The sequence below is a fragment of the Lissotriton helveticus genome, chromosome 2_1 (genome assembly GCF_964261635.1).
Source record: "Lissotriton helveticus chromosome 2_1, aLisHel1.1, whole genome shotgun sequence".
NCBI lineage: Eukaryota > Metazoa > Chordata > Amphibia > Caudata > Salamandridae > Lissotriton > Lissotriton helveticus.
In genome coordinates this window covers 1,366,848,744-1,366,876,622 of record NC_136059.1, presented here as the reverse complement: position 1 = coordinate 1,366,876,622, position 27,879 = coordinate 1,366,848,744, and the positions used below count along the sequence as shown (strand labels likewise).

The 27,879-nt window shown below is 41.9% G+C and overlaps 1 protein-coding gene across 2 annotated transcripts in view; it reads right to left on the bottom strand.

Annotated features, from left to right (window-relative positions):
- The window catches only part of FRMPD1 (FERM and PDZ domain containing 1), a 1,188,014-nt gene that overhangs the window by 447,718 nt on the left and 712,417 nt on the right, over positions 1-27,879 (bottom strand). For both annotated transcript variants that reach the window (XM_078676303.1, XM_078676304.1), the window contains exons 5-6: positions 26,454-26,499; positions 7,100-7,204 (exon numbers count right to left, since the gene is read on the bottom strand). In XM_078676303.1, coding sequence (XP_078532429.1) covers positions 7,100-7,204; positions 26,454-26,499 — 151 coding nt within the window. The remainder of the gene's footprint in view (positions 1-7,099; positions 7,205-26,453; positions 26,500-27,879) is intronic.

Below are 27,879 nucleotides of genomic sequence, written 5' to 3'. Positions count from 1 at the left end.
TAAAACTACCCTGAAGAACTATAATGAGCTCATCAGAAAGGCTAAGGCATCTTATTATCAAGAAAGAATCGAGACAGCTGAGAATTCAGCGAAAGAACTGTTTAGGCTCTATAAAGAAATATCCTCCCTAGTGAGACTGTAGCACCAGTGGTTGGCTAAGAGGAGTCATGCAATCGTGTGGCTGATTTTTTCGCAGAGAAGGTGGAGAAGATTTGCTCCACCTTCCCTGTCTCTGCTCGAGTAGGCCACGGGACCTCGTGGAAGCGGTTTACACTCTAGAGACAGAATGTATTGATAAATTCACCGTACCCCCTGCCCTCGAGACTCTAATCAAAACAATCATTAGTGTTAAGTCATGCTCACCCAGAGATCCCGCCTCCCCTAAGGTGCTTAGAGGGAGTATTGTGACTCTTGAGGCTTGCATCAGACATCTCCTGGAGCTGTCCTCTATGTCGGGAACGGTGCCAAAAAGATGGAAGAAAGCAGTTGTTCTTCCATTACCTAAGAAACCTCACATTAGTCTAGACCAACTAGATAATCTGCGTCCTATTTCCTTGCTTCCTTACTTTGTAAAAGTTGCGGAGAAGGTTGTAAATATTCAACTTACTGCGCATATCTGTAAACACAATCTCCTTCACCCCACCCAGTCCGGTTTCCAGGCCCTCTATTCTACCGAATCGGCTCTGCTATTTTCAATAGAGACCATTAGAATATGTGGTGCGGGACAGACAGCGGCCTTAATTCTATTAGATTTAAGTGCCGCATTCGATACGGTTGCCCATCATACCCTACTGCATTGTTTGAGGAAAGGAGGTGTGTCAGGTAGTGCCCTGAGTTGGATGGAATCCTTCTTGTCTGAGCGCAGCATTCAAGTGACGCAGGGATCCCACTATTCCAAAGTCATCAAACTGAAACAGGGGGTGCCTCAGGGGTCTACCCTGAGCCCGACCCTGTTCAATCTCTACGTCACGCCTTTAGCTGAGTTTGCAGAAAGATATGGAATCACGGTTGTGTCCTATGCCGATGACACTCAACTGGTGGTTTCCCTTACACAGGCACAGGGTATGGCAGCCTTCAATTTCGTGTCGTGCCTGCAAGAACTGGCATCTTGGATGGCAAATAACTGCTTGAAATTGAATGGTAACAAGACCGAGGTGCTTGTGATAGTAAAAGCTCCATCAGTGTGGTCATCGGCATGGTGGCCCCAGACTCTGGGACCCACCACCACGCCCAGTGAACAGGCTAAGAATCTTGGGGTATGGCTGGATACCAAGCTCTCTTTTGAGCACCACACCAGGCGGGTGGCAGGCGCCTGTTTTGAAGTCCTGTGGGGCCTACGGAAAACCCTAGATGTGCTGCCTACTGCAGCCAGGAAAACCATGGTGCATGCCCTGGTGACATCGCGCTTGAATTATGGGAACATACTGTACCTGGGTGCTAACACTAAATGCGTGCAGAGACTTCAAGGTATCCAGAACGCAGCAGCTCGTTTGGTGTTTATGCTTCCAAGGAAAGCCTCTTCCAAGAGGGCACTTGCTCCCCTCCACCGGTTGCCAATTAGGGAGAGAGTTCTGTTCAAGGCCCTGTGCGTTTGCCATCGGATTATACAAAGGACTGGCCCCTCCTACTTGTTTGATTTACTTACTCTCTACTCACAAACCCGGCAACTCAGATCGTGCGGGACGGGTCAGGTGTGTGTTCTCACCATCAAGAGAGCAAGGATGGTCGGCCGCTCCTTTAGTTATGTGGCAGCACAGCAGTGGAACAAACTCCCCTAGAGCCTCTGGTTGGAGGGCTCGGAGGTTACTTTCCGGAAAAAACTGAAAACGTATCTTTCCCCCCCCCGCATAGTCTCCCCACTTAGGTTAGGGTTTTAGCTCCCGAGTGCAGATTGTACCGTAGCGCGGGGACACACTAGCCTAGTGTAACCTGGCGCTTTATAAGTGTGATTATTATTGTTATTGAGAGTTGGTTAGGTGAGAGTGAAAGGACGTATAGGAAACCTAACCGTCTTCTTCACAATGCTTACATTAGCTTAAAAAAATATTCTGTATCAATAAGTGAATTTATTTTTCTTTTCTGAATTGGCTAGCAGTCTCTGTAACGTTTAAACAGTTTTCATTCTTTTGTTAGTTGTTTTTTCACAGCATGCGCATTGGTATCTAATTACTAAAATTTTACTTTCTTTAACTGTGGGCACAGATACAACGTTCCCTTAGTCAATGCATTGCTGGTTTAGTCGATTCTGTGCTATTTATCACTGGGCTGACTCAACACAATGGTTAGTGTAGGTTCACCCTCCAGCTGGATGCAATTATTCAATCCAAGGCAAAATTAGATTAAAATACCCAGCCTAGCTCTTTGACAGAAATTAAGCTCGTATGTACTGCTGTGCTCATGCAGTGACAACTGACAGTTAAAGTATGTTTTCTGTTTGAAGGTATTTATTTGCTTCACAATGTGTAAAAAAAAATACAGAAAAGTGCCTTCAAGCCATTTGAATAGTTTAGAAAGGGTCCTGTTCCTTCTTACATTGTTTGGTTCTGGTGCTCACTCAGGAAACCAACCCCAAGTGCATTTGGGTGACTACTTGCATCAGATCTCAGATATATTGTTGTTTCTCATGCAATATGGGCTACTCGTGGGTCTGCCTCTGAGTACCCCAAATTGTTTATTTCATTGTAGTGACTCCCACTAGATTTTGTTGACCCGGATCTCCAAAGTACATTCGGCAATATAGCATTACAGGTAGATGATGAGGCTTATACTAGCCATTAAATGCCCTCTAACCTACTAATAGGCTCCAGCCTATATTAAAGAAGAGGGCCTGTAGCAGCTGTCGTAGCATGAAGCAGAACGACTGTATTGCTATTAGACCATTTCTCCCATTGAGGGCAGAATGTTCTGAATTATAAATACAAAAAACAGAAAGACTTTTTGGACCAGAAGGCCTGTATGAGATATTATTGTCCCTCTGCCACTTCATGGTGCTCCATGGAGCTCTCAATGAACCAGCGTTCTAATGCTGGCCTTTGAACTCCCTCTACTTCTTTACTTTAGTTATAGGCGCACACTGCAGACAAAGGCCTATAACGAGGAAGGGGACATTTAATAACTAGCATAGCATAAAGGTTATAATGCTAATAGAACATTTCACCCACTGAAGAAAGAATGCTATATATTAAACAGGGAGAAACAGAAGAACAAACAATGTAATGTTGGAGCAGAAGCTCCATACCAGCCATTATCGATTCTGCAAAGCTGCACTGAATACAGTGGAGCTCCACACATTTCAATGTTCTTATAATGATTGACTAGGAGACATGGCCATAGATTTATTAATTGCACTATCTGATAGAGATGGTACCCTAAAAGGCTTTCTCACAGACTATAGTGATATTTAACTCCACACATATTCAAAATGCACCACAGCCACATGGCAAGCCACACCACAGGTCCTGATCAATAGATTGCAATCACTCAAGGGGAAGCAAGTTCCTGTCTCAAATGGTGTGGTCCTAGAATCCTTCTTCAGTGATAGTGGTGCAAGGAATAGTCTGGTACAGAGACACTGAACCCTTCTGGGAGCTTACCTTCCGTTGTATAAAAGGGAATGCAAAAAGTAGAAAATGTTTTTCTGCACCATTTCGGGCATTTTGAACATCGTGTTGTGCCATTTGGGCTGTGCAGGGCTTCTGTCATCTTGCAGCATTTATAGATTCAGTCTTCGCTGATGTTCTGAATCAGTCTGTATTGCTCCATATGGATGATATTCGAGTGTCTTTTAAGATTCTTGTAGTACATCAAGAACATGTGAGCTTGGATTTATCAAGCCATCAGCAACATCATTTGTATGAGAAGGAAATATCTGAATATATTAAATTTAGATTGAAGGCTGGCCTCAATTCTGCATCAAAGGAATGTTTCAGCTATATCAGATTAGCCTACTCTTAAATATGTTGAGACTTAAAGTTTCTTTGGACTTGCAAATTGTTATCATCAATTTATTAAGAATTTTTGCAGAGATAACCAGTGATATTACTCATGATTTAAAAAAAATGAAAGTATGGACAGAAGCTTTTGCTGGGATGATCAAGCTAATAGAGCTTTTAGTGCACCCATATATTTTCTCAAGCAGCACCCTTATGGCATACTGATGTTTTAAAGAAGTGTGTTGTGTAAATTGCCACATCTGAAAGAAAGAGTGAGATTTATAGGCCTGGAGAGCTACACATTCGTGACAAAAATCTCCACACAAAGTAATGAGTTTACGATGGCTAGGTATCCCTTTCTTAATTCCTAAGAGATGTTAAATAAATGACATTTGACCATAAATGTACATTTACATCCGCGTTTACCATTGTGAATATGGCTTATTGAGTATTTCCCTGCACAAATGTTGGAAGTTGTTACTTGGTGAAATTTGTGTGGGAAAAAACACTGGGTCTGTTTGGTGATTTCACACAAGTTCTAATCCAGATTCAGGCACACACTCCCATTTATACCTGAATCAAGATTACTGTCTCACTCGGGTCTAAGTGTTTGTCACACTTTCCATAAACTTAAGATACAAAAAAACAGACCATTAATTCCACTTGTATATTTACAATGTTTTCTAAGTCAGGTTGTCCTCCGCAAAGGTCTCTCCCACATAATACATAAGGCATACAGAAATTCCTGGGTACATATAAAGTTCATCAAATAGGTAGCAATGCTGTTCCTTCCGAAAGAGTCTTCCTTCATCTGCCTTTATGCACTGCCTGGTGAGTTTGGCCTTCACATATTTCTAGGAAATTGATCCTTAGCATTATTTCAAGTATGGCGTCAGTCCCTCTCAAGTCATTAATGGTCCACTTTGGGCAAGAATTTAGGACCTTCACCTTATGGAAGCTATTCACAAAGGTAAATTTATACATGAGTATACTGACTCTTACAGTTTGTAAAAAGTTTACAACTTTTGGCTATTTTCCATTCATAAGTGTAAAATTACTACAAGGTGTAGACTTACATGTCTCCACCCCATGAAACCAGGGGGGGCAGCAAAATCTATGAGTGTAGAATTACTAGTAGTAACTTTTCATAGGTAGAAGGAGATCTCCATCACTGAGGTTGAGATCTCCCTATGATAAAGTATAGGGAAAAGTAAAACAGCTTATTACAGTTATTTGTTTTTTAACTGCAAAAGTGATTTATTTTTTCAAACTAATTTAACTTAATTTATATATTAATTTCAAATATAGAACAAAATGTAAACATGTTACAGCACTATTAACCACATTTTAAAATAAAAATGTAGTTAATTTAAATATATTAAATTAAATTACCATTATTTTGTAAAATATTTATTTGAAAAAATCCTACCTAAAGCAAAATATTCATATTTTTTGCACATTAAACATTGCTAAATGTTATGTGTATAATTAATTTATTTTACATTTTATTTGTGAAAAATAAAGTGTTTTTGTTTAATTATAAAAGGGGTAAAATATTTTTTTGGTTTTCTTTTTTTTTATAATTTAGTTAACATTAATTGAATAACATATTTTCAAAAAGTTGAAATAGATTAATTTATTTTAGCATAATTTTCTATGGGATTATATTTAAATTTCTATCTTCATTATTTTCTATGATAGGGTGTTGCAGTACCACTGTTTGGCCATGTCTGAGCCAGAGTACACTTACCACTATTTTGAGCTCTTTTTTGCTGTAGTAACTTTAGAAGTGCAGTTTTCGAAACGAAATAGGCTTAATCATTTATGGTTGGATGTATGTCCCTTCCATCCTCCCACAAAAGACACGCCCATAGTCTACCTTAATCCTACCTGTATCTCTTTCATTCAGTCATAAATATTCCCTATTTTTCAGCCTGTCCCAGATTCCTCTCACATTTTCTACTGAAATGTAGACCTGTGTGGGCAGGGATGTCCGCAACTGGTGAGGAGCCCTCCACATAGAAAATTTACAGCCTGATTCATGTAGCTAAAAGCGCTCGCAAAAGGGCCAGATTCTGAGAATCTGGCCCTTTGCGAGTGCGATTTTTGCATTTGGTATTCATCATCCCAAATGCAAAAATCGCTATTAAAGAATTAGCAAATATGCGAGGATTAGCATTTAAGGAATCTCTATTAGAGATTCCTCAAATGCTATTCATGACACATTAAAAAATTGCGATTTTGCACTTTTGGGCCGCTATTTACCGAGAGGTCAGACCTCTCGGTAAATAGCAAAAACTTAGAAAAATGCTTTTAAAAGCATTTTTCTAAGTTGCATGTTGCACACACACATGTCCTTTGGACATGTGTGTGCGCATCACCTGTTACAATTTGCATTTAAGGGGTGCTACAGGGTGTCCTTTGGACACCCCTGGCACCCTTTAAATCGCTATCTTATTTGCGAGTAGCAAATTGCTACTCGCAATTAAGGGATACTCCCCATTCATTCCTATGGGCCTTTTGGCCCATAGGAATGAATGGGGAGTTATTCCTTATTTGCGAGTAGCAAATTGTTACTCGCAAATAAGGAATGTGTAGGAATCGCTATTTATTTAGCAATTCCTACGTGAATACCGTTTTGCGAGTCCTCAATAGCGATTCGCTATGAATCGCTATTAGGGGCTCGCAAAACGGCCCGTACATGAATCAGGCTGATAATCTTTTTTAGTATGCGAGTAGCACTATTGTAGTACTACTAAACATACTAAAAAGTGCACTTTGTGAATAGGCCTTTATGTGTGGCAAGGAACAGAGTAGGCCAAATGGAGCAGTCCATGCTCAGTCCATAGTGAACTCTTCAGAGGTGCCCTCCACTGGCGCTGAAACAAAGCAAGGCTGTCTGGATTTAATTCTAACTTGTGTCTCTTTCTTCTACACCCCTACACTTTCTATCTTACACTTTCAGGTTCTTTTTTTTTCTTCTGTTTGCTTTCTCCATCACTGTTTTCCTGTGTCTTCATTCTCCTTCTTCTCTATCTTCTGTCTTGCTCCATTTTGCTCTGGATCAAAGTCTGATAAGTTCCTGTCCTTCAAACGGAGTGCCCACCACTTGCAACTACTGGCACAAATTAAGTGCTACCATTTTATTAATAAAAGAGAGAACTAACCTGTGTGTGTCCATTCACGAGTACTTCTTCTGCAAAACGGACTTTGACAGGATTGCATTTCAACCTGGCTCTCTTCTCTGCCGTAAGGAAAGATGATTTGGGCCCCTGTGAAAACAAAATGCATCCATTTAAAGTGTGGCACTTCTGAATAGTGTGAATGAGCAAACGCATTAATATTTTTGGCCCACAATTTGAAGATGATATTATTGTGGTTATCCACGAGCTGTCCTTGTTCAAGGTAGAACCTATAGGTTCTAGCCAGCTGCGCTTCCTTCACGAGGGCAGAGAAGAGTCGCCCCGTGAGCTGCTCAGGACAAAATAAAATGATTTCATACCCATTTTATTTATTACTTATGTGCACACTGCAGATGCCAGTCCACCACGAGCCCAGAGACATGCGAGCATGTCCTCGGCTGCCAAATAACAGCATGGAGGACTGACACATGGCTGACCAGACACTTCGAAGTGCGCCTGTCCCTTTGGCGGCTGCATTACGCTGGCCAAAGTGACATGCACACTCTGGCAGCATTACGCAGGCTAAAGAGACAAGCAAACGTTGAAGCTGCCTTTGACAGCTGGGTGCAGAAAAAGCACAGGCCTCCACGGCCTGATGCAGTATCCAACCAGCTCGCTTCATCTAATCGAGGCGCTTCTCTCATGCTGGTTAATAGCATAGGAGCAGCATCTGGATTGGTTACGGGAGTTTGACTTTCACTGCAGACTCACAAGTGGAACACCGAGGAGGAAGTGCAGAAGTTGGTAGGTACCATTTATTTTATTTATTTAAAATGTTACCTTCGTTTTTATCGGCTATTGACGGGAAGAGTTGTTTTATTTTCGGCTTTTGGATGGAGGGGATATTTTATTTAGGGCTTTTGGAGGGAGGGATATTTTAGGTGGGGTTTTGGGGGGAGGAAGAGTCTTTTGGGAAGTTGAGGGGCCCTTCAATGGAAGGGTATCTGCAACCCCTGGTTCTAGAAGTTGCATTAAGGACACTAGCCGAGTTCACAATAGCTGTTCCCACAAGGACTTGAACCACCTAGAAAGGACTTGTACTACCAGGAAAGTAGCATGCACATGCATTTGCACAATTTTGTCTTGTGCATGCATAACCAACAACATGCCATTAATGGATATATCTACACAAACAGTGAGAGGATACTAAAAGGTGGCAACTGCAGCTAAATTAGCACTAGGCTGGTCTAGAAGGTCCTCTGCCTCCTTGGCTTTCGTGGAGCTGCACTGGCTGCCTGTGAAACAAAGAATCCAGTTCAAATCACTCTGCCTGGTATTTAAGGCCTTGCCTGGAATGGGTTCTACCTCCTTGCAACGCAAATTTGAGTGGTATGTTCCTGCTTCAACATTACGCTCCTCTGGGGCAAATCTGAACAAAATCCGTAGATTAAAAAAAGTTAGAGTTGGTGGTAGATCCTTTGAGGTCGCAGCTGCTAAGCTCTGGAACACCCTTCCGTTTGAGCTGAGACAAATTAGTGATCTCCTGCCATTTAGAAGGAAGTTGAAATCATGGTTATCTCCTGAGATCTAGGGTTTCTGAGGTCCTGAAGTAGGTAGGCCAGGTCAATTCACTTTAGCGCCAGGATGCCTGACAGGTGACAGTGCGCTCTAGAAATGCAATAAATAAATAATAATAATAAATAATATTAACTGGTTAAAGTCAATCTATTTGCAATAGATTCGTGAAAACATGCCTAACTGGTCCTTTCTGAAACAGGTGCAAGTAAGAAAAATTGTGTCCAGTTGCTTCGACTGGCACAAACGTGGCAAGATAACACTTTTTGTTCAACGAAAACATTCTAACTAGAGACAATGTTCAAAACTGAGTGAAGACTTTTTAATGGTCAAATCCATGGCATTTAGTGTAAGCGCACGATGCTGCATGCAAAAGGTGCAGGTACACCTGTGCATTAATTGTCTGTCTTCACGAAACAGACATGTTTTGCACATTTGCTTCAGTGAGGCGAGCCCAACTGGTGCATGGGGAAGAGGGTTTTCTGCAGTTGGCACTCATACATAATCTATATAGGGCCACTTTTAAAGCCAGTTGTCTTCTGCCACGTACTGAACATGTCCTGACTTCCCATATGTCTAACCACAGAATACTCGTGTGTTTGCTCCAGAAGGAATCCTTTCATTAATGGGTAGGGGAATCTTCTTGCCTGATTCCGGGTGCTCAGTTGGGATAAGAAAATGTTGCGAGATAGTGGTATGATATCGTGCTTTGAACCTCTTTTGGTTCTGTGCAGCAGGGTTTAGAAAATGCGGATGAAGATTTTTTTTATTAGATTATAAATAAGTGTGGTAAAATGAGACATGTTTAAAGAAGCACCGGGGAGTAAAATCGACATATGATTTGGGTACACTTGAGCAACCAGATAAATCAGATTATGGTATGTGAAAAGTTTATTTTACTGTACACTGGGGACCACGGATTAGGGTAAAGCAGTACGCCAGTAGTAGTAATATTTATTGTTTGATTAATTAAAATCATACAATGTGCAATTATCAAAAATCAATACTTGATATAGCAGAACGCGGTTTAGTTTGAGGAAACATTTGATTTTGGGCACCACTAAACACAGACAGATGCCTGGGAATCAGAAGTATCAATTGCGCCGCAGTATTCTGCAGGATTTATAATTTTCTTTTAGTCTCTGCTGCAAGTTAATGAATAAAGCACTACAATAATCGAGTTTTGATATCACAAGCGTGGTGAAAACCTTTTCCCGCATATCATGAGGAGTAAATGGAAAGACCTTCCTCAAAATCTTTAGTATAAAGAAAGAAGAGGAGGTAAGAGCATTGATTTGCTTTGGAAATTACAGTTTGTCATCGAAAACCATTTCAACATTTTATACTTTAGAAACCTGTGCTGTAAGGGTCCTAATTCCTGTTGCCACCAGACTGGAGACCAAAAAGAAGTATTGTTGCCCAACAAGAGCACTTCCATTTTCCCAGATTCAATCTTAAACAGTTGTTAGACATCCAGTTGCTGATCTGCATCAAGCAGCTATGGAATCTACTTGCCGAAACCTCTGGGTTCCAGGACATTGACACTACAGTAGATTGCTCCGTATGTCCTGCACGCCTTATCAAAATGTTATATTTGGTTTCCACCAGCCTTTTACTAACAGAAAGAAACCTTGATAATTCCTAGAAGTATGCTGTATTGACTCAGTTCTTCAGTTATGGTAAAAAAAAGAGAGGTAATGTAAACGCACAACTACTTTTATCAAGGGATTCAACAGCGCCCATACGTTTTATTCCCTTAGATGAGCTTGTTTTTCATTTTCCCAATTAACTTTCTCAAATTGAAAACTCGTTCACTGGCTACGTATATGGCAAAAATGATTGGCATTGATTTTATTTTTTCCTTGAATTTATGGAATTTACAGGAACCACCACTGGGACAAGTGCTAATGGTCTGTACACCATTCTGTAAAAAGCTCAAAATGTGTGGGTTTTAAAAGCTTATAAGACAGCTGCTAAGTGTTTCTGAGATTTCCCAGAAGCTCCTCCCCATTGATAAGAACATTGATAGGCTAGCTTTACAAAGAATTCCTGGACCAGCAATGGTCTGGCAAACCCTGCACAATGGTCCTGTGATAAAAGTTGACACGTTAAAATAGCAATACGGTAATGAGGTGGGACTTTTATGGCCTATCATAATGTATTTATTGAATCAAGATGAGTTTTGCTGACCGGAAACCACATGCTATGGTTGCACTGTAGGTTTTGTTTTTCTCAAAATATCAATAACGTTTTGATTTTTAAATAAAAAAGCAATACGGCAATTTTACCGGCTGATATCCATCCACTTAAATAGAGCAATTGTATATCAGCCTAAGAGTTTGAACTGATGTTAAGGGAGCAATGCCAAAAACTGAAAACAAAAAATGAAACTGCCAGGTTCGTAAGCATACTACTAATAGTTACGAGACATTCCATCACACCATTGTTATATTGCAATCACACTGGGATACTAGTAGACAGAGTCTTGACAATAAGAAAAACATTCCAAGAGCGAGTTGAGTGTTGCCATCATAACGGAGAATGAATTTATTCTCTCATGACAGGTTTAGCTGCAGATAATTAAATGGTGTGGATTCTGAATATCAACTCCAAAATAGAGTGTGACCTTAAAATTGTGGTCAAAATATTATAGACCCTATTAAAAAGGTACATCTACTTCATGTATAGATTTACTCCAAGTACATTTACTCGTACACTTTTGAGTAACTTTACTACTTTTGGCTATTCACATTTTATAAGTGTAAAGTTACTCAAAAGTGTAGACTTACATGTCCCCACACCCAGGAATACAGGATGGAGCCAGCACAAATTCCAAATACATTAACAATGCTACTACTAGTAGTAACTTTTCAACTCTATTAGACTTTCCACACTTGGCTGAGACCTTCCCAATTGAGGCAGAGGTCTCCCTCTGGTAAAGTATAGGGAAAAGTTTTAAAGTTTACTAAACTTGAAAAAAAGAAAAAATATTTGTATGTTAAATATAAATGTTCATTAGTGTTATGTACTTATTTTAAATGTGGAACAATATAAAAAAGTTACAGCATTAATATCTTAATTTTATATTACAAAATTAGTTAATTTGAATATAATATATTAAATTACATACATTTTTCTATAATTTAAATTAGAAAAATTCCCACCTTAAGTAAAGCATTGTACTATGTATTTATGAGTATTAAAAGTGATGTATAGAATTATTTAAAAGGAATTACATTTGTTTTAATAATTAATGTTACGTTCTTTCGTAAATTTTAAAAAGGTGAATTCATAATGAAATATTTTAAAACAAAATATTAATTATGTTTCACTCATGGACACTTTTTGTAAACATTAAATAAAAGAAATGTATTTATATTTTTAAATAGTTTAAATAATTTAACTATTTTGAGTCCCTACGTCCTTTAGTTCCATGGCAGGGTGTTGCAGTACCTTTGATTGACCATTGGGGGTGCTGGAATTGCTCAAGCTCTGGGCTGGAGTACTTTTAGAAATGCCTTGAATCAATTTTGGCTGTAGTTACTATAGAATTGAGTTGTGAGTAGGAAGAGGCTTACTCTTTAGTGGGTAGGTGCCTGTCCCTTCCGAAATCCCTCCCTATCCCTACCTAGTCCCCTCCTTACTCTTTCCCAAACACCTTCCCTTTAGTAATCATGTGCCTCATTTTCCAGCCACTCTCCCCTATCCTTCACACATTTAGTACTAAATGTACGTGTGTGGGGATTGCAGTCCTGGTGCGATCTACGCACATAAGAGATAGGACAGGCAGAAGCACAGATCTCAGCAAATAGGTTTGAGAATAGCATATTGAGGTACATCAGTAGTATTGTTGTAACACTATTAACATACTTCGAAATTGCAGTTTGTGTATAGGCCCAAAATACTTTATAGATATAGAGGAAGTAAACATCGTTGATAAGTATATTATTTTTATGTTTTAAATAATACTGTTGAGCGTTGAAGTGTTGTATTTTGGTGTTAGAAATGGGGTCTCCAGTTGGCAGTGGTTTGCACCCTGTCCATGTAGGGACCCACATTCTAGTCATGGTAAATATAGTACACACTAAGGGGCCGATTACGATGGCGGGAAGTCCGCCACCGCCGGCCCGGCGGTGAGGACCGCCGGCCCGGCGGTGGCGGACTTCCCGCCATCACATTGAATATTCCCACTGACAAATTAGGATGGCGACGGGAATGGGAAGGGTACCGCGGCGGACGGAAAGACCGTCTGCCGTGGTCCCGCAAGGCGGTCCTTTTCGGCCCGCCTTGCGGGACCCGGTACCTTGGGGTAATGGAGGCGGTCTTTTGCGGCGGAGTTCCCGCAGCAAAAAGACAGGCAGAGAATGCCTTCGGGGGCCCCTGCATGTGCATGTACAAGGTGGCAGGCACCGCACGGTGCCTGCCACGTTGTACATACATATGCAAAACTTGTATTTTTACATTGTGGCGGGTGCTGACACCCACTGCAATGTAAACATACAGGATGCGCCTGCCAGTGTGGCGGGCGCATCCTAATTCGTTTTGCGGGACAACCGCACCTATGGCGGGCGGTCCCTTTTGCAGCAGCGAAGTCCGCCCGACATCATAATCGGCCCCTAAGTTTCCTGTGCTCACTCTCTGGTAGCAGTCAGGCTAAACTACAGAGGCAATGTGTAAAGTATTTGAGCACAAATACCACAAAAGTACTCCACACCTATTGAGAATAATAACCAATATGTATCTTAGTAAAACAAGACCACAATAATAAAAATCCAAAATACACAAATCAAGACACAATTTTTTTAATATTAAATGCAGTTACAGCGCTAATGAAATGCTAGCCCCGGCTGGAGTTATTCTCGACATGCTTGACGAAGATGAATCCACAAATTTGGGCCGACCGCGATAGAACGCAGGCCGGCTATAGAGTCATGCAGACTCTGGTTACACTACCTTTGAGATGTTGAGGATCAAAGATGGTGCAGGCCCCGGGGAGGCAAGGCGTTGCGTAGGCAGGTAAGGCGTCAGTTTCTTACTGCTATACCGGTCATTGGAGTGTCGGCAGTCTGGGACGGTGCGATGCACAACGGAGGTGAGGTGCCACTGAACCAAGTGGGGCGTCGGTGCCTGGAGGCGGTGCAGAGCTGCTAATACCAGGGGACATTGCAGGGCGCAGGGAAGGTGATGCCGTGGTTGCAGTGATGTGTCAGTTCAATGGAGATGCAGTGTCAATGGAGTTCTGAGGTCAAGTCATGAGGCATCGACTTTGCAGTGTCGAGGTCACACCAGGTGCTGTGGCGGAGTCGGAGTCGGGCGGCATGGATGTCAGTGACGCAGTATTCTAGACTCCCATTGTGGCGGTTCTTCGGAGGCACTGTGGCGGCGTCGGACCATGTGTTGTAAGTTGCAGTCACTGTGTTGAACAGGAACCACGGCTTCAGTGCAGGCAGTGGCATGGTGTTAAATACCATTGCAGGTTCCAAAGTGATGCTTAAAGTTGAGGTGCTGATATCTTCTTTTTTAGCACAGCAAACTCACTTCAAATGGCCTGACAGAGCAAGGCTCTCAGCAGAAGAGCCCAGGTGCTGCTGGTGAATTCTTTAATGGCCCTGTGACTTCCAACAGGAGGCAAGCTCAACTCAAGTCATAGGAGAAACTTTAGAAAGCAAGATACAGAGAGAAAATTTAAGTAATTTCACTTCCTGGCATAAAGCAGCAGACAGCAGGTCAACACAGCAAAGCAAGCAGTAAAGTGGCAGTCTTCTTCGTGGCAGAATGCCCTCAGTCCAGAAGTGTTCTGAGTATATGGTGTCAAAGGTCCAGTACTCATATCCATTTTAGTCTTTGAAAGAGGGAGACTTCAAAGAATGGTCTTTGTAGTGCACAAGACCCTTCCCTTCCTGGCCCTGGCTCCAGACACACTATAGGGGTATGTAGCTATTTGTGTTAGGACAGACACAGCCCTATTTACGTGCAAGTGTCAACTCCTACTACCACTCTAGCTCAGGAACACCCATCAGCCTGGTGATGGGCCATCAGGATATACAGGGCACACCTCAGCTCCCTTTGTGTGTGACTGTCTAGAGCGAATTCACAAAGCCCAGCTGTCATCCAACCCAGACGTGTATTCTAGGGACAGACAGAGGTACAGAATGAGTAAAGTAAGAAAATGCCAACTTTCTAAAAGGGGCATTTTCAGTCCTGTAATTATAAAAACAACTTCACTAAAAGATGTGCTTTTAAGTTGTGAGTTCAGAGACACTAAACTCCAATTTTCTAGCTGCTCCTAATTGGAAGTTACAAGGCAGCTATAGTGAGAAACAAATTCAGCAGTTTTTCACTATCAGGACATTTAAAACTTAAAAGCTCATGTCCTACCTTTTAAATACACTGCACCCTGCCCATAGGGCAGCCTAGGGCCTAACTTAGGTGTGACTTATATGTAATAAAAAGAAAGGTCTGGGCCTGGCAAGTAGATAATCTTGCATGGTCAACATGGCAGTTTAAAACTGCCCCCACAGGCTCTGCAGTGGGAGGCCTCTGGCATGTTTGAATGGCTACTCATGTGGGTGGCACAGTCAGTGCAGCAGACCAACTAGTAGCATTTGATTTACAGGCCTGGGCACATGTAATGCACTGTACTAGGGACGTATTAGTAAATCAAATATGCCAATCAAAGAGAAATCAAACATACCTTGTTTTAGAGGAGACAGCATATGCACTTGGCACTGGTTCGCATGCAGAAAGCGCTAAAACAACTGAAAAGGTGGTCAGAAAAATTGGTGGAGGGAGGCAAAATGTTTGGGGATAACCCTGCAAAAAGTGCCAGGTCCAACGTTTGTTTTTTTTGTGAAATTATTTTATTCAGATATATAAGTTAAAGGCTGTTTTATAAAGTTGCACTTTCATATACATGTTGTTATTAGGGTTGTGTGATTTAGTTGGAGAGTGGGTGAGTGGTGTTTAATTTAATGTATATATTACTTAGTATATATTGTTAATTTCTCATCATACTATATATATTGGTTATTATTTATTTGCAAGAGTAATTAATTTTTGTCATCTCATAATTGAGTTTTTTTCCGGGACTTTGGGTTTATTTTAGGAACTGGGATGGTGGGGTTTTGTATAGCTATATTTACATATTCGATGATTCAATTATTGAATTATGTGTTTGATTTTAAATTATATTACAGTCTTACGTGTTATTTTATTTCAGCTTTTGTGGTTAATTGGAGGATTGGTTGGTTGTGTTTTAGAAAAAAGTATATTTAAGTATTTACAATTATTAAATTATTTACCTAAATGTTTTATTGCTCATGAATTATGTGTGTACACATGTTTTAAATGATTTTATGAATTGTTTTTTTTGTTTTTTTACACAGATTTGGGTGGGTTTTAACCAAAAACAAAGCTAATTAATATTACACATGTATGCAATCACAATTACATCTTTATAATTTTAATTAACTGATAGATTGAGATATACATACAACATTTTAAAAATATGCAATTAAATATTTGAGGTTCAAAACGTTTTATTTACATTTTTTTTAAAATGGATTGTGTCATTTTGGGGGGGAAATGCGGCTGCAGTATTTTTTAACATGAATATTAGTTGTTTAAATTGTATTATTTCTTTTTGTGCTTATAAGTTATTGTGTGATTATTTATTTTATAATTAAAAAATCCATATTTTATACACATATATTATTAGGAATAACATTTGAAATATAATTAAAGTTCAGAATTATTGAGTTGATTCATTAATTTGTAACACTCCTCCCCTCCAAAACACACTCTCGTTAGCCAATGTTTGTGAGACTGAAGTTAGAATAGCAAATCTCCCTCCTCCAGTTATTTGTACTTTACCAAGTGTTGGTTGGTATTGAGTTACAACAGTTAATTTGTCCCCTGACTCAAATATATGCACTTATGCCAATGTTTTTGGTTGGTGTTAGAATAATAAATTTGACTCCCAACCATGATTTATGTACTTCCACCACTGTGAATAAGACTGGAGTTAGAACAGTTAACTAACCACCACCCTATCAAATATATGCTCTTACCAAACAATTTTTGGGACTGGACTCCCTGCGCTATCCCCAGCATATGTACATTCCCCAATGTTGTGGGACTGGCGTTAGAATATTACATTTGTTCCTTTCAAATGGATGCTTTTTCTTCCATTTTGTTAGGTTTCCCCAATGAATGTAGGAAATAGAGTTGTAATAGTAATCTGACCCCAAATAGGTGCATGTTCACCAATGCCTGTGGAACTAGAGTTAAAACAGTAATCATGACTCCCCTAAATTTATGCACTTTCTTCAAGTTATGTTTGGCAGGGGTTAGATGAGTAAATCTGAGTAATAGGAATGATATTTATTGTTTGGTTACTAAAAACCATTACATAAAACCAAAATACAAAAATAGCAGCATTACAAAAGTTAAAATCAAGAAAATTTCAAAGATCAGTTTATCTAGTTGCTCCATGGACCCTGATGATGCATCGGGAAAGGTTCAAAGGCCGGCAGGAGACTCTGTAATCAGACCAGTAGAAGTCATCAACATTGCCCGTGCTTGAAAGATGAACTTTCCAAAGACCGCCATATGCTTTACCGTGGACAGGGTATAAAGATGGATAATACCCTCCTTTGCAGTACGTAACCCCGATTGTCTTAGTAATGGCCTAAGATAAAGACTGCGGGCCAAACGCAGGGCCGGGCAACAAAAGAGGAGGTGGGCCAAGGACTCACGTTTGTACATGCAAAGCCTGCATTCCTGGACTCCTGAGCTGACCTGACCGCAAGGATATAGTTCTTTGAGGGGCAATGGATGTAGTCTATAAGCCAAGATCTTATGGAAGGCAGCACGGCCCATGGCCTGCGTGAGATGGTGTTTAGAGGTATGCCGGATCTGCGGGAAACACAGGGTCTCATGCAAGTCTTTTCTTCCCAGCGACTCCAGATCCAGTTCCCGTGACCTCGCACGCACTTGTTTTTTAATCGCATTTTTAATGGCAGAACATTTGACGTATTCTGGGTTCCATGAATCTATGGCGAGATTGAGTTGAACCGTAGCCACTTCAAGGTTGGCCGACCAGGGATTCCCTGACTCTCTGAAGATACCTTTCAAGACTGCCTTTAGTGTGTTCTCCTGTGCCGCCGTTGTTAAAAAATAGTATTTGCTTAAGGCGGCCAGCTCTTCCACGTTTTGCTGGTTGAGTGAGAATTCCAGGCGAATTAGGGTGTTTCTAGTGCACCTTGGCAGCTGAAAAAGTTTCTTATATGCACTACAATGGATTTTTTCTAATTCATTGCTCAGTTTGCCCGGAAATGCCTGTAGAGCATAGTTGAGTGCAGGCATAAGCTTGGCTTTGAGTACTCTGTTGATGGCCGTGGTGGACGGGCTGTATAAGGAGGCTTGCAGCTTGCAAATGGCATAAGTGATGGATTTGCCTTTAGCCTGAATTGTCTTAAGATGGACACTTGCGCGCCCTGATTCCTGAAAGCAAATGCCCAAATAGGTGTACCACTGCGTGCTTTCCAGCAGGAGATTGCCTAGCCTCCATTTTAAAGATTTTTTCCTTGGGTAATGACCAAAAATAATTACTTTGGACTTAGTAGGGTTTGCTACAAGCCTGTTTTTATCGTTGTATGCGGCGAGTGCCGTCAATGCCTTTTGTAGCCCCATTCTCGTGTGGTCCAGAAGGACCAGGTCATCAGCATATTGCATAAAATGAATTTTGGACCCACCAATCTTAGGAGTAGCCAAGGCAGCCCCGGTCAAGGCCTTCTCCATATCCGCTGTATATAGGTTGAATAATAATGGGGCAAGCACACACCCTTGTTTTAGGCCTTTGTGTGTATTGATCTTAGCAGATGCGTGGTCCCTCGAGAGTTTAATTCGCACCCATGTTTTTTGGTAAAGGGACTGTATCGCTCTTAACAGAACCGGATTGATGTTCCATTGGACCAGCTTGTGCCACAGAATTGCGCGGTCTACCCCATCAAACGCCGCCGAATAGTCGATAAAGCAGGCGAAGAGGGGAAGACTTTTGCTTGTCCGTGCGCGGTGCGCCAGGAAAGAAAGTGCGATGATATTATCGACTGTGGCAGACCCAGGTCTAAATCCGTTTTGGCAGAATGGTAAGATTCCTTCAGCACTCGACCAGTCTGCGAGGTCCCTCAAGATGGCACTAGGGTAAGCTTTACCCTCAATATCCAACAAGGCAATCATGCGGTAGTTGGAAGGTTCAGTTTTTGGGCCTTTTTTGTGGATGGGCTGTAGGAGCGAGCCTCTCCATGAATCTGGCACATCCCCCTGGAGCCAGCATTCAGAGTACAGGTGGGTCAGATTTTTAGACCAGAAATCGATGTATGCCTTGAATAGGTGTCCAGGGAGACCATTAGGGCACTGAGCGGCGTTTTGTCTGATGTTTTTTATAATGTTGGTAACAAGCAATTTTCCCGGTGGTGCCATCTTCTCGATCAATGGGTCTAGGTTGTCTCCAGCAATGGATGTTTCATTTTGCATGTGAGCAAGGCCGTCATTAGTATAGAGTGCTTTTACATGGGCGACCCAAGTGGAGGCTTCAAGGGAATTTTCTCTGTGGTTTGGGCCTCGACCCAGGTTGCATATATACTTCCAAAACTCCTGAGATTTTCCCGGGCTCAGCAAGTCGAAAATTGTTAACCATTGTGCTTCGCAATGGGCACGTTTTGCTGCCCAAACCTTCTTTGCATGGCTTTTTTTGGCTTCTTGTAATTGATTCTTGTGTAAACTTGTCCCGGTTTTGCGGAAGAGTTTGCGTTGCTTATTTAGTTTTTTAGCGCTTGTTTTAATTTCAATATTGTGGCCATATGTAGGTACAGGGCACCAGTGCGATATGCTGTTCAAGCTCCCGCGGAGGATCGCCGCCAAGGTCTCTGTTGTGGCAGTCCAAGTTTCTATGGCGCCCTTTTTCTGTGCGCTCGGTGGCCAACCTGTCCACTGATTTGCCCAGCTGTTGAATCCGGTGATTGCGGTCTGTTCCCATTTGATCCTTCTGGGCAGCTTTATTAGTTCTTCTCCATCGGCTACTCCGATGAGTTCGAGCTTATGGCGATGGTCCGCTGTGATGTTCAAAGTGACGGTTAGAGCAGCGTGGTCACTATCCCCTCGTGGATGGACTGAGAAGTTTGACATTAAAAGTTGGAGTTTGCCACTTAGGATTATGTAGTCGACCGTAGTTTGGTTATTAAACGTGGGACCGACAGTCAGCCCAGGGCTGTTCTTTAGAAGGACTGAGTGCGCCGTCGCCAGGTTGTAGGATTTAAATAGGTCATTCAGAGCGTTAGTGGCCCCGGTCTGGGGCCTACGTGTGGTTGAAACCCCAATGTTATGGGTGTTAAAATCACCAAGAACAATGCATTCAAGGCCCGCGAATTGAAGCAGTAAACGATCGATGTGGCGTATCAGCGTGGCCGTGTTAGATGTTGACCCATGGGGGTTATGATAAAGATTAATTAGTAAACGTGAGAAGTTACTGTTTGTCAAGCGACAACCTTTCAGGATGCTTGCCTGGAAAGTGTCCGGCAGGTTAGATATTTCTGCAAATTCCAAACTAAGGGGCAGATTAGGATGGCGGACTGACCTGCGTCCGTCCGCCATCCCAGAGGGGGAGGGACCGTCCGCAGGGGCAGCGGCGGTCCCTCCGTGCAAATTACGATGTGACCGCCACCCTGGCGGTCACATCCTATATTAATAACATTGCGGCGGGTGCTGCTTCAAGCAGCACCCACCGCAATGTTAAAAATGCATGTATTACATTTACATGCACAAAGCGGCAGGCACCGCGCGGTGCCTGCCGCTTTGTGCATGTAAATGTTGGGGGGTACCATAGGTACCCCCCATGTGCACCCCCCACCCCCGACACCCTGGGGGCCCGCAACGGGCCCCCAAAAGCCAAAGTCCACATGCTTTTCCACGGCGGAAAAGCCGCCGCGGAAAAGCATGTCTCCGTGCAAATCCTAATTTGGCTGACGGTGTCTTGCAGACACCGTCACCAAATAGCCCTCCCCACCCCGCGGATCAGCGGCGGACGGACCTGCCGTCGGCCGCTGGTTCAACCGCAATCCCACCGCCATCCTAATCTGGCGGTGGGTGTTCTATGTGGTTGCGGCGGTAAATCCGCATACTCCGGGCCGGCGGTGGCTTCCGCCGGCCCGGAGTATGCGGATTCACCGCAATCATAATGAGGCCCTAAGTGAGTGTTTTATGTAGACACATATCCCACCCGAGGGTCTACCGAAAATGTTGAACTTTTTTGCGGGTTTTCCATACTCAGCATATCCTCTCAACGAGAGAGGATGGGTTTGCCAAGTTTCTTGTGTACAAATTATGTCCGCCTCCTCCATAAATGAGGCGAGGACCATTAGGTCTTGGAATTTAAAGCAAGTGGCAGCCAGGACCAGTCCTTATTCACGGGTCCCAGTGTTGCGCATGTGCATGTGCCATGGATTGGATTCGTAGTAATCTTTATAGGAGTTCTGATGGGTTGACCAGTGTTTGTGCCACCTTTGGACCCCTGGAGGGTAGGCCCCATTTTTGACGCATAGGTGCGGAGCGCATGTAAACATGGAAGCTCTCCAGCTGGTTGTGCCGTGTTTCCCATCTGGGTATTTGCAGACTGTGTTTTTATTATGAGAGGGTACCGTTCCGTCACGCCCCTCGGGTGGGCTGTGCTCATGACGGAACCGTTCCGTCACGGCCCACTCGCCGCGCCTGCGCGGCGTTGATTTCGTGCCTGCGCGGCACGTTTCATTAAGCGGGCGGGGCCGTGACGGAACCGTTCCGTCACAAGCACAGCTCACCCGCGAGCCGTGACGGAACGGTTCTGTCACCCGCGCAGGTGACCCGCACGCCCTCCCGCGACCGTTAGCGCTGCGGCGGAATAGCCGCCGCAGCGAAGGTGTTAATAAAGTATTAATAGTGGGCAACAGCTATCGTTGAAACATTTTGTAAGTCTTTGCAGTGAGTTTCTGGGTTTGAATCCAGTTAGTCACTCTAGCTGTACAAGAGCCATACATAGCAAATAGTTCATTGATAATGAGACACAAATAATCACCAAAACCCAGTGAGGTATAATTTATTGTGAATCCAAGGAGCAAGTGATATTCTAAAAATGAATTCTTATTCATTCAAATCTTTTTTTTTTAAATACAGCTTGTGTGCTTGTTGGGTTTACATAAGCATAGTTTTGCACACAACGAAATAGTAAGTGAAACTTTCCAGCCCTGTAAACCTTATGCTTAGCCATGATGTATGTATCCATCAGGCGCATAGTGAACAGACATCTGAAACAGGACACATTTTTCATGTAAGGCAAAATGGAGGCATTATTGTTTTGACTCAGTCACTCAGTCATTGAGGAGTTACCAAAGGATTCAGGTCGACTTAGCCTCAGACTCATTGCTGAAAGTGTGAGACCCCCATCTCTGGTTGTACCATTACAGAGTCACTATATAGATAATTGGTGGGGTTCACTGGCACTACGTGTTCAGTACTGTCTCAGTACCTAGATATTAGGTGTATACCAGCAAGACTGAAACAAGGTAAGACCCACAGCAAACCTTAATGGGGGAAAATACACATCCACTCTTATTACAACCGCTGACACACTGCCTCCCCTACATAGATAAAGACCATTGTAGTAAAGGTGCTAAAAGCAAAATATTATGTGAACCACTGGTCAAACGCCTAAATGTATTCGAACTAAAATATGAAATTTGAGGGAAGCCTGGTGTGGTATGCTCCAGCTGATAAAGACAAGCATAACCAGACAATCCATAGCCACTAACAGGAAGACTGGCATTCAAGAGGGGAGATGGATCTTAAAAAGACCATGGAAAATATTCTGGTCCCTGTTCAAAGTTCTGTCCCTACATCAGTGCGTTCAGCAAATTAACATTTCAGAAGCAATTTCATGCAATGTGGTTTTCAGTTGCCCTTGATAAAAATGTGCAATATTTTTTATTTTAAATTGATTGTTCTTAGATGGAGTAATAGTAATGCCTTTTATTGCATGTGCACCTCTAAATCCTTTTCCACATGATTTCTTCAAACTATTGTTTACCCAGTGGTCTCTGGTGAATTAAAAAGGGTGAAAAGTAAATACCACACTTGTGTTTAAAGGAGTGTCAGAACTCCTCCTCTCCCTTGAGAATCAGGGGGATTCTGCCTGTCATGGATAGCTTCCACTTTCTAAATGATTGCTGTCTGACAAGGGCAGTTGACAACCACTGAATCCTTTTGAGTGGGATGTAAAATGTATTCGAGGGCTCTTAAAGGGGTGTCTCGAAGAAACGTTAACAACAGGCATGGACTGTGTAAATAAATGCACATATGATATAAAATCCTGTCCATAATAGCTAATTGCTACACACTTTGGGCCTATTACAAAGGAGGTCCCGAAGCCTCCGACCTTTGGTTGGATGCTTTCCGACCCTCATCGTCAGTTTCAATTCTGACCGGCTGATTATGTATCAGCTGGTCGGAACTGAAACTGGCCGGTTATTGCGGCTGGCTTCTGACGTCCGCCAGTCGGAACCAGCTCGTAATCCCAAAGGCACTGCTTTTGTCCTGAAGAGAATCAGCGATTTAGTCCATCAAAGATTGAAAAATTGACTATTTTCCCCAATCAAGACCACCTTTAAATACATGTTGTACTATCTGTAGGGATTTATAATATTTCAGCACTTTCCTTCTGTTTTTCACTCACTGTTCACTGTGCTAGCTACACTATGGACCGGATTCTATCCAGCAGCCACACCCCACTCTGCTGAGTGTGCACCTTGTTTCATAGCACAAGCGCAGCATCTTTAAGAGTGCATGGTAGGATAAGAGTGATGTGTTGTGTGCCCATTGGTGGGACAACTCTATACAAGTGATCATATATCTCTCTCATGTTCTGCTTTACAATAGTCCAGTAGTTCCAAATGTATTTTTTTTCTCTTTATCATCAACACAATTCAGCAGTAGCAGGAATGCATGGAACACAGTAAGTCCCTGTGGAATCTGATCAAAGGTGGTTCAGATGAGCTAAGTGATGTGCTATTCTGGGTATTGCACCTTCAGCCTGGAAAGACCCACTGAGTCTAGGGTCCCCAAGGAGAAACATTATCTTCCTCTTGGGGTACGCAGGCCAAAGCCCTGCATGAATGATCTGCATCATGGCCACATTTCCTGACAAAACTGGCAGTTTAGTAAAAATGTTCTCTTCACACACAGCCACTAAAGAATAGACCCTATCTGTAGCAAAGACCTCTCTCATATTCCACAAAAACCCTATATTCTTGGGTGCAGAGTTGATGGCGTGAGCAACAATGCTATCTGTCAGAAATATTACCAAGGCCCCAAAGCATTGAACATTTCTTTGTTTAATTTTAGGACAACACACATCTTCACAGCATATGAAAGATCTCATGTGACAGATAGTATGTGTTTCAAGTTTCCATTCTTTCACCCAACTAAGGATAGATATATACTGAGCAAGATGTATTTAATTTATATAATTGGTTAGACCTTGTTCTCCTGCACCTAGGAGGCAGAAGAATATTTGTGGATAGGCTGTGACTCAACAATATTGATCCTGGGTCAAACTTTTATATCAGAGCATAAAAACAACACTCTTTGAAATGTGTAGGTTCTGATCCCATCCCACCTATCAGGCTTCTGAAGTATGATGGAACAAATTAAGCCTTTGTGGTACCAATCAACTCCAAAGTGCACCACTGTCATAGAAAAGATGTTTGAACAAACAGATTTAAGTTTTCCACACCTACAGCACAATTATCAGTATACACGAGTGTGTGGCTCAATTACTATGATTTCTCTCATGCACAAAATGTGCGCTCTATGTGCCCTCTTACTTCTCTCTTCATAGTTGGATGACCTTGTTCCCCAGCATGCTTGGGTTTTGCCAGTGCCACATATTACCAGTTCAGCTAGGTTTATATCATCATCCTGACTTCCTACACATCCATCAAATTTCGCATCAGTCCTTCTTCCTCATGCCACCGCTCCCTTGATTCTCAATCCTGCAAATAGCTGTAGTAGGTGGCTATGCCATTGGACTGATGAGATGGTGTTAGATTTGTCTGCCTTAGGGTGGTCTTCTGCCAAACGTTTTGCATGCTTGCCTCAAATTTTTCTGAATTTGTTATTGATGGCCGTAGGGTTCTGTGCTCTTTACCACTTTCTGTTGGCCGTAGGTCTCTATTCTCTTTACCACTGCTAACCAATGCTAACGTGCTTGTGCTCACTCCCCTAAATATGGTTTGATTGGCATATACCTAATTGGAATATTTAATTTACTTGTAAGTCCCTTGTAGAGTGGTATACCATATACACAGGGTCTGGAAATTAAAGGCTACCAGTGGGCCTGCAGCACCTAGTGTGTCACCCACTTAAGTAGCACTCTATAACAAGTCCCAGGCCTGCCATTGCTGCCCGAATGCAGTTTTACACTGCCATGTCGACATGGCCTTTCAAACCTCTTACCAAACCTTTAAACTCCCCTTTTATTACATAAAAGTAGCTCCTCAGATAGGCCCTAGGTTGCCTATAGGGTAGGGTGCCGCCTAAGTAAAAGAGAGAACATGTACTTTTAAGTATTACATGTCTTGGTAGTGAAAAACTCCCAAATTAGTTTTTCACTTCTGTGAGGCCTACCGCTCTAATAGGATAACATTTGGGATTTCTTATAATATTTAATAGGATGCAATTCCAAATTAAGAGGGAGTAGATCTGTCTGTAGATCAATATCTCTTTGTTCTACTTATTGGATTTTTGTTGTTTTGTTCTTGTTTTATTTATTAAATTAGGCACTATTTTTCTAACCTGGTGTGGAATCTTTTTGCTGTGTGTTTTCATTGTTTTACTGTTTGAAGTGTTGCATAAATACTTTACACATGCCTTCAAGTTAAACCTGACTGCTCTGTGCCAAGCTACCAGGGAGTGAGCACAGGTTGATTTGGGGATTGCTTATGTCATACACTGACTAGGATTGTGGTTATTGCCTGACCAAAGCTCAAAGCCCAGTCAACCAGAAACCCCATTTCTAACAGTTGATGTGTTGCGGCACCTTGTACCAGAGTACCATACAAAGCAGGAAAGAAGATCTTGACGCAAGGGTGATTCAAGTGCTTACATAATTTTATTGCGTCAGATCATTTTGAAGATAAATAATTTATATTAACATAAGCCATCAATTTGTGTTTGGCCGTTACATGCACTTTTAAGCATAACTACCAAAGGTTACTCAGCACAGCACAGATACAGTCTGCCCGTCCACAATACTTTCCAAAGAATGTGCCAAGAATGCATTAGCAAGTCCACCATACTTTAATAGGGCAGTCAAAATTTTTCTCATCATGATCATCACATCTAATAGGAAAATAGTTGCACACGTTGATTTTCTTAGTAGGACTGCCCTTCTTTAGTATGATATTATGTCATTCGGTACATTTGTGTACAAGTGAGGAAAATATAAACTCATTAAGAGAGATTAAAATGCTCTTTTCTAGAATTAAGGGCAGTGAACATCCGTCTCAAGGTTCTAATCTACACTGAAAAATGAAGACTATTTCGGAGCAAAATTCAAATGTCTATATTGATGATAGGTCTTGTTGTGTGTACGTTGTTAAAAACGCGCACATTTGCACATATTATGCTGTGCTTTATGACTAATGTGTAAAAAGTGTGCAGATTCCCAGGAAGATCTGTAAATATGTCAAAAAAGAAAGATTCTGACATCAGACATTGCAATAAAATTACAACTTACTGAGGGATATCGAAGTACGGTGATGGGGACAGAGTCTTCCGATTGCCTGGAAACAAGAAAGAAAACTGTTATCTGCTTATTTTTCGAAAACACCTTTTTTAAATATAAAATATTGGCATTTGTTTGAAAGAGTAACTTTGGTAGAACAAAAACTGTGCATTTTCTTTGTATGTTCAATATTTTATTTTTATATTTTGCTCAAAAATGATACATGAAAGCATTGTCATTATGCATATTAGATATCCATGACATTATGAAGTAGAAAAAGACTTTTGTGCATCTCCATTTCAAACAGTCTGCTGTTCTTTTCCCTGCTCATTTTCTCTCCTATTGTTGTGTAGTTTTATGTAATTCGTATCAAGTGATAAAGAAATCAAAATATAACGCATAACTAAATAAGCCGAAATAAAATCAACTGAGTTAGGAAAACTGAAGTTGCCCTTATGTTTCAGATCCGAGGCAAATCCTTTTAAACCCCTGGCTTGAAATTCAAGTGTGGTTCGCTAACGGGGTAATAGACTAACCCCTGAATCCTTTTTTTCCCCCCAAATACTTTATTGCTTTTAACAAGGTATACAGAAAGCGTATAGCAGGGTACGCAAAGTTATCCCAGGCAAGATTTTACATGTACATGTATCACGTGAGGGTGATACTCCTTAATGGATAACACGGGCCTAACCCGGTGACCATTGGTGGCTGATAAACAGGAGAGGCAAAGGAAAGGATAAAGGAAAAGAAAAGAAAGGGAGGATCCACCGTTAGGTGAGCTATAGCATCACATTTGCATGTCTATACAATTGAATGCATAAGGGGGATCGATATTGGCAACTTTACATAACATGACAGTCCATTGAGTGTACACATGAAGCATATCTCTTAAATACAGTTATACAGACGGAACGATAGTAAAGTCCCCGGATGTGGTTCCTTCCTGAGCTCTTTTATTCACGGGGGTTCATAAGAGTCTAGAAACGTGTCTAAAGAGTTCCATAGTGTCCTGGTTGTCGGTTTCCGTGGGGAGCTTTGTAAAGCTATGTTGTCGGCCCCTCTGAAATGGATGATCCAGTTTAACCAGCTCTTGTACGACGTCTCACTTGTGTTTTCCAGTTGGCAAGAACCATTTTTACTGCTGAGGTTATTAAGAGGTTAAAAAGGTCTCTGTCAGATTCATTTCTCCATTTTGTACTTATACAGGCCATGGGCAAATTGAAGGTATCTCTGTCCAAAATACCTTTAAAAAAAACCCTTATGAAGGTAAAGATTTTGTCCCAAAACGCTTTGAGTAATGTACACTGAAAGAGAAGATGGGCTAAGTCCCCCGTCTCCTGATTGCAGTTCCAACATGTTGCATCGTTTCAGAGCCCTAATGTAAATAACCGGGCCGGGGTCCAAAATGCCTTGTGCAGTAGCCAGCATTTGGTTTGGG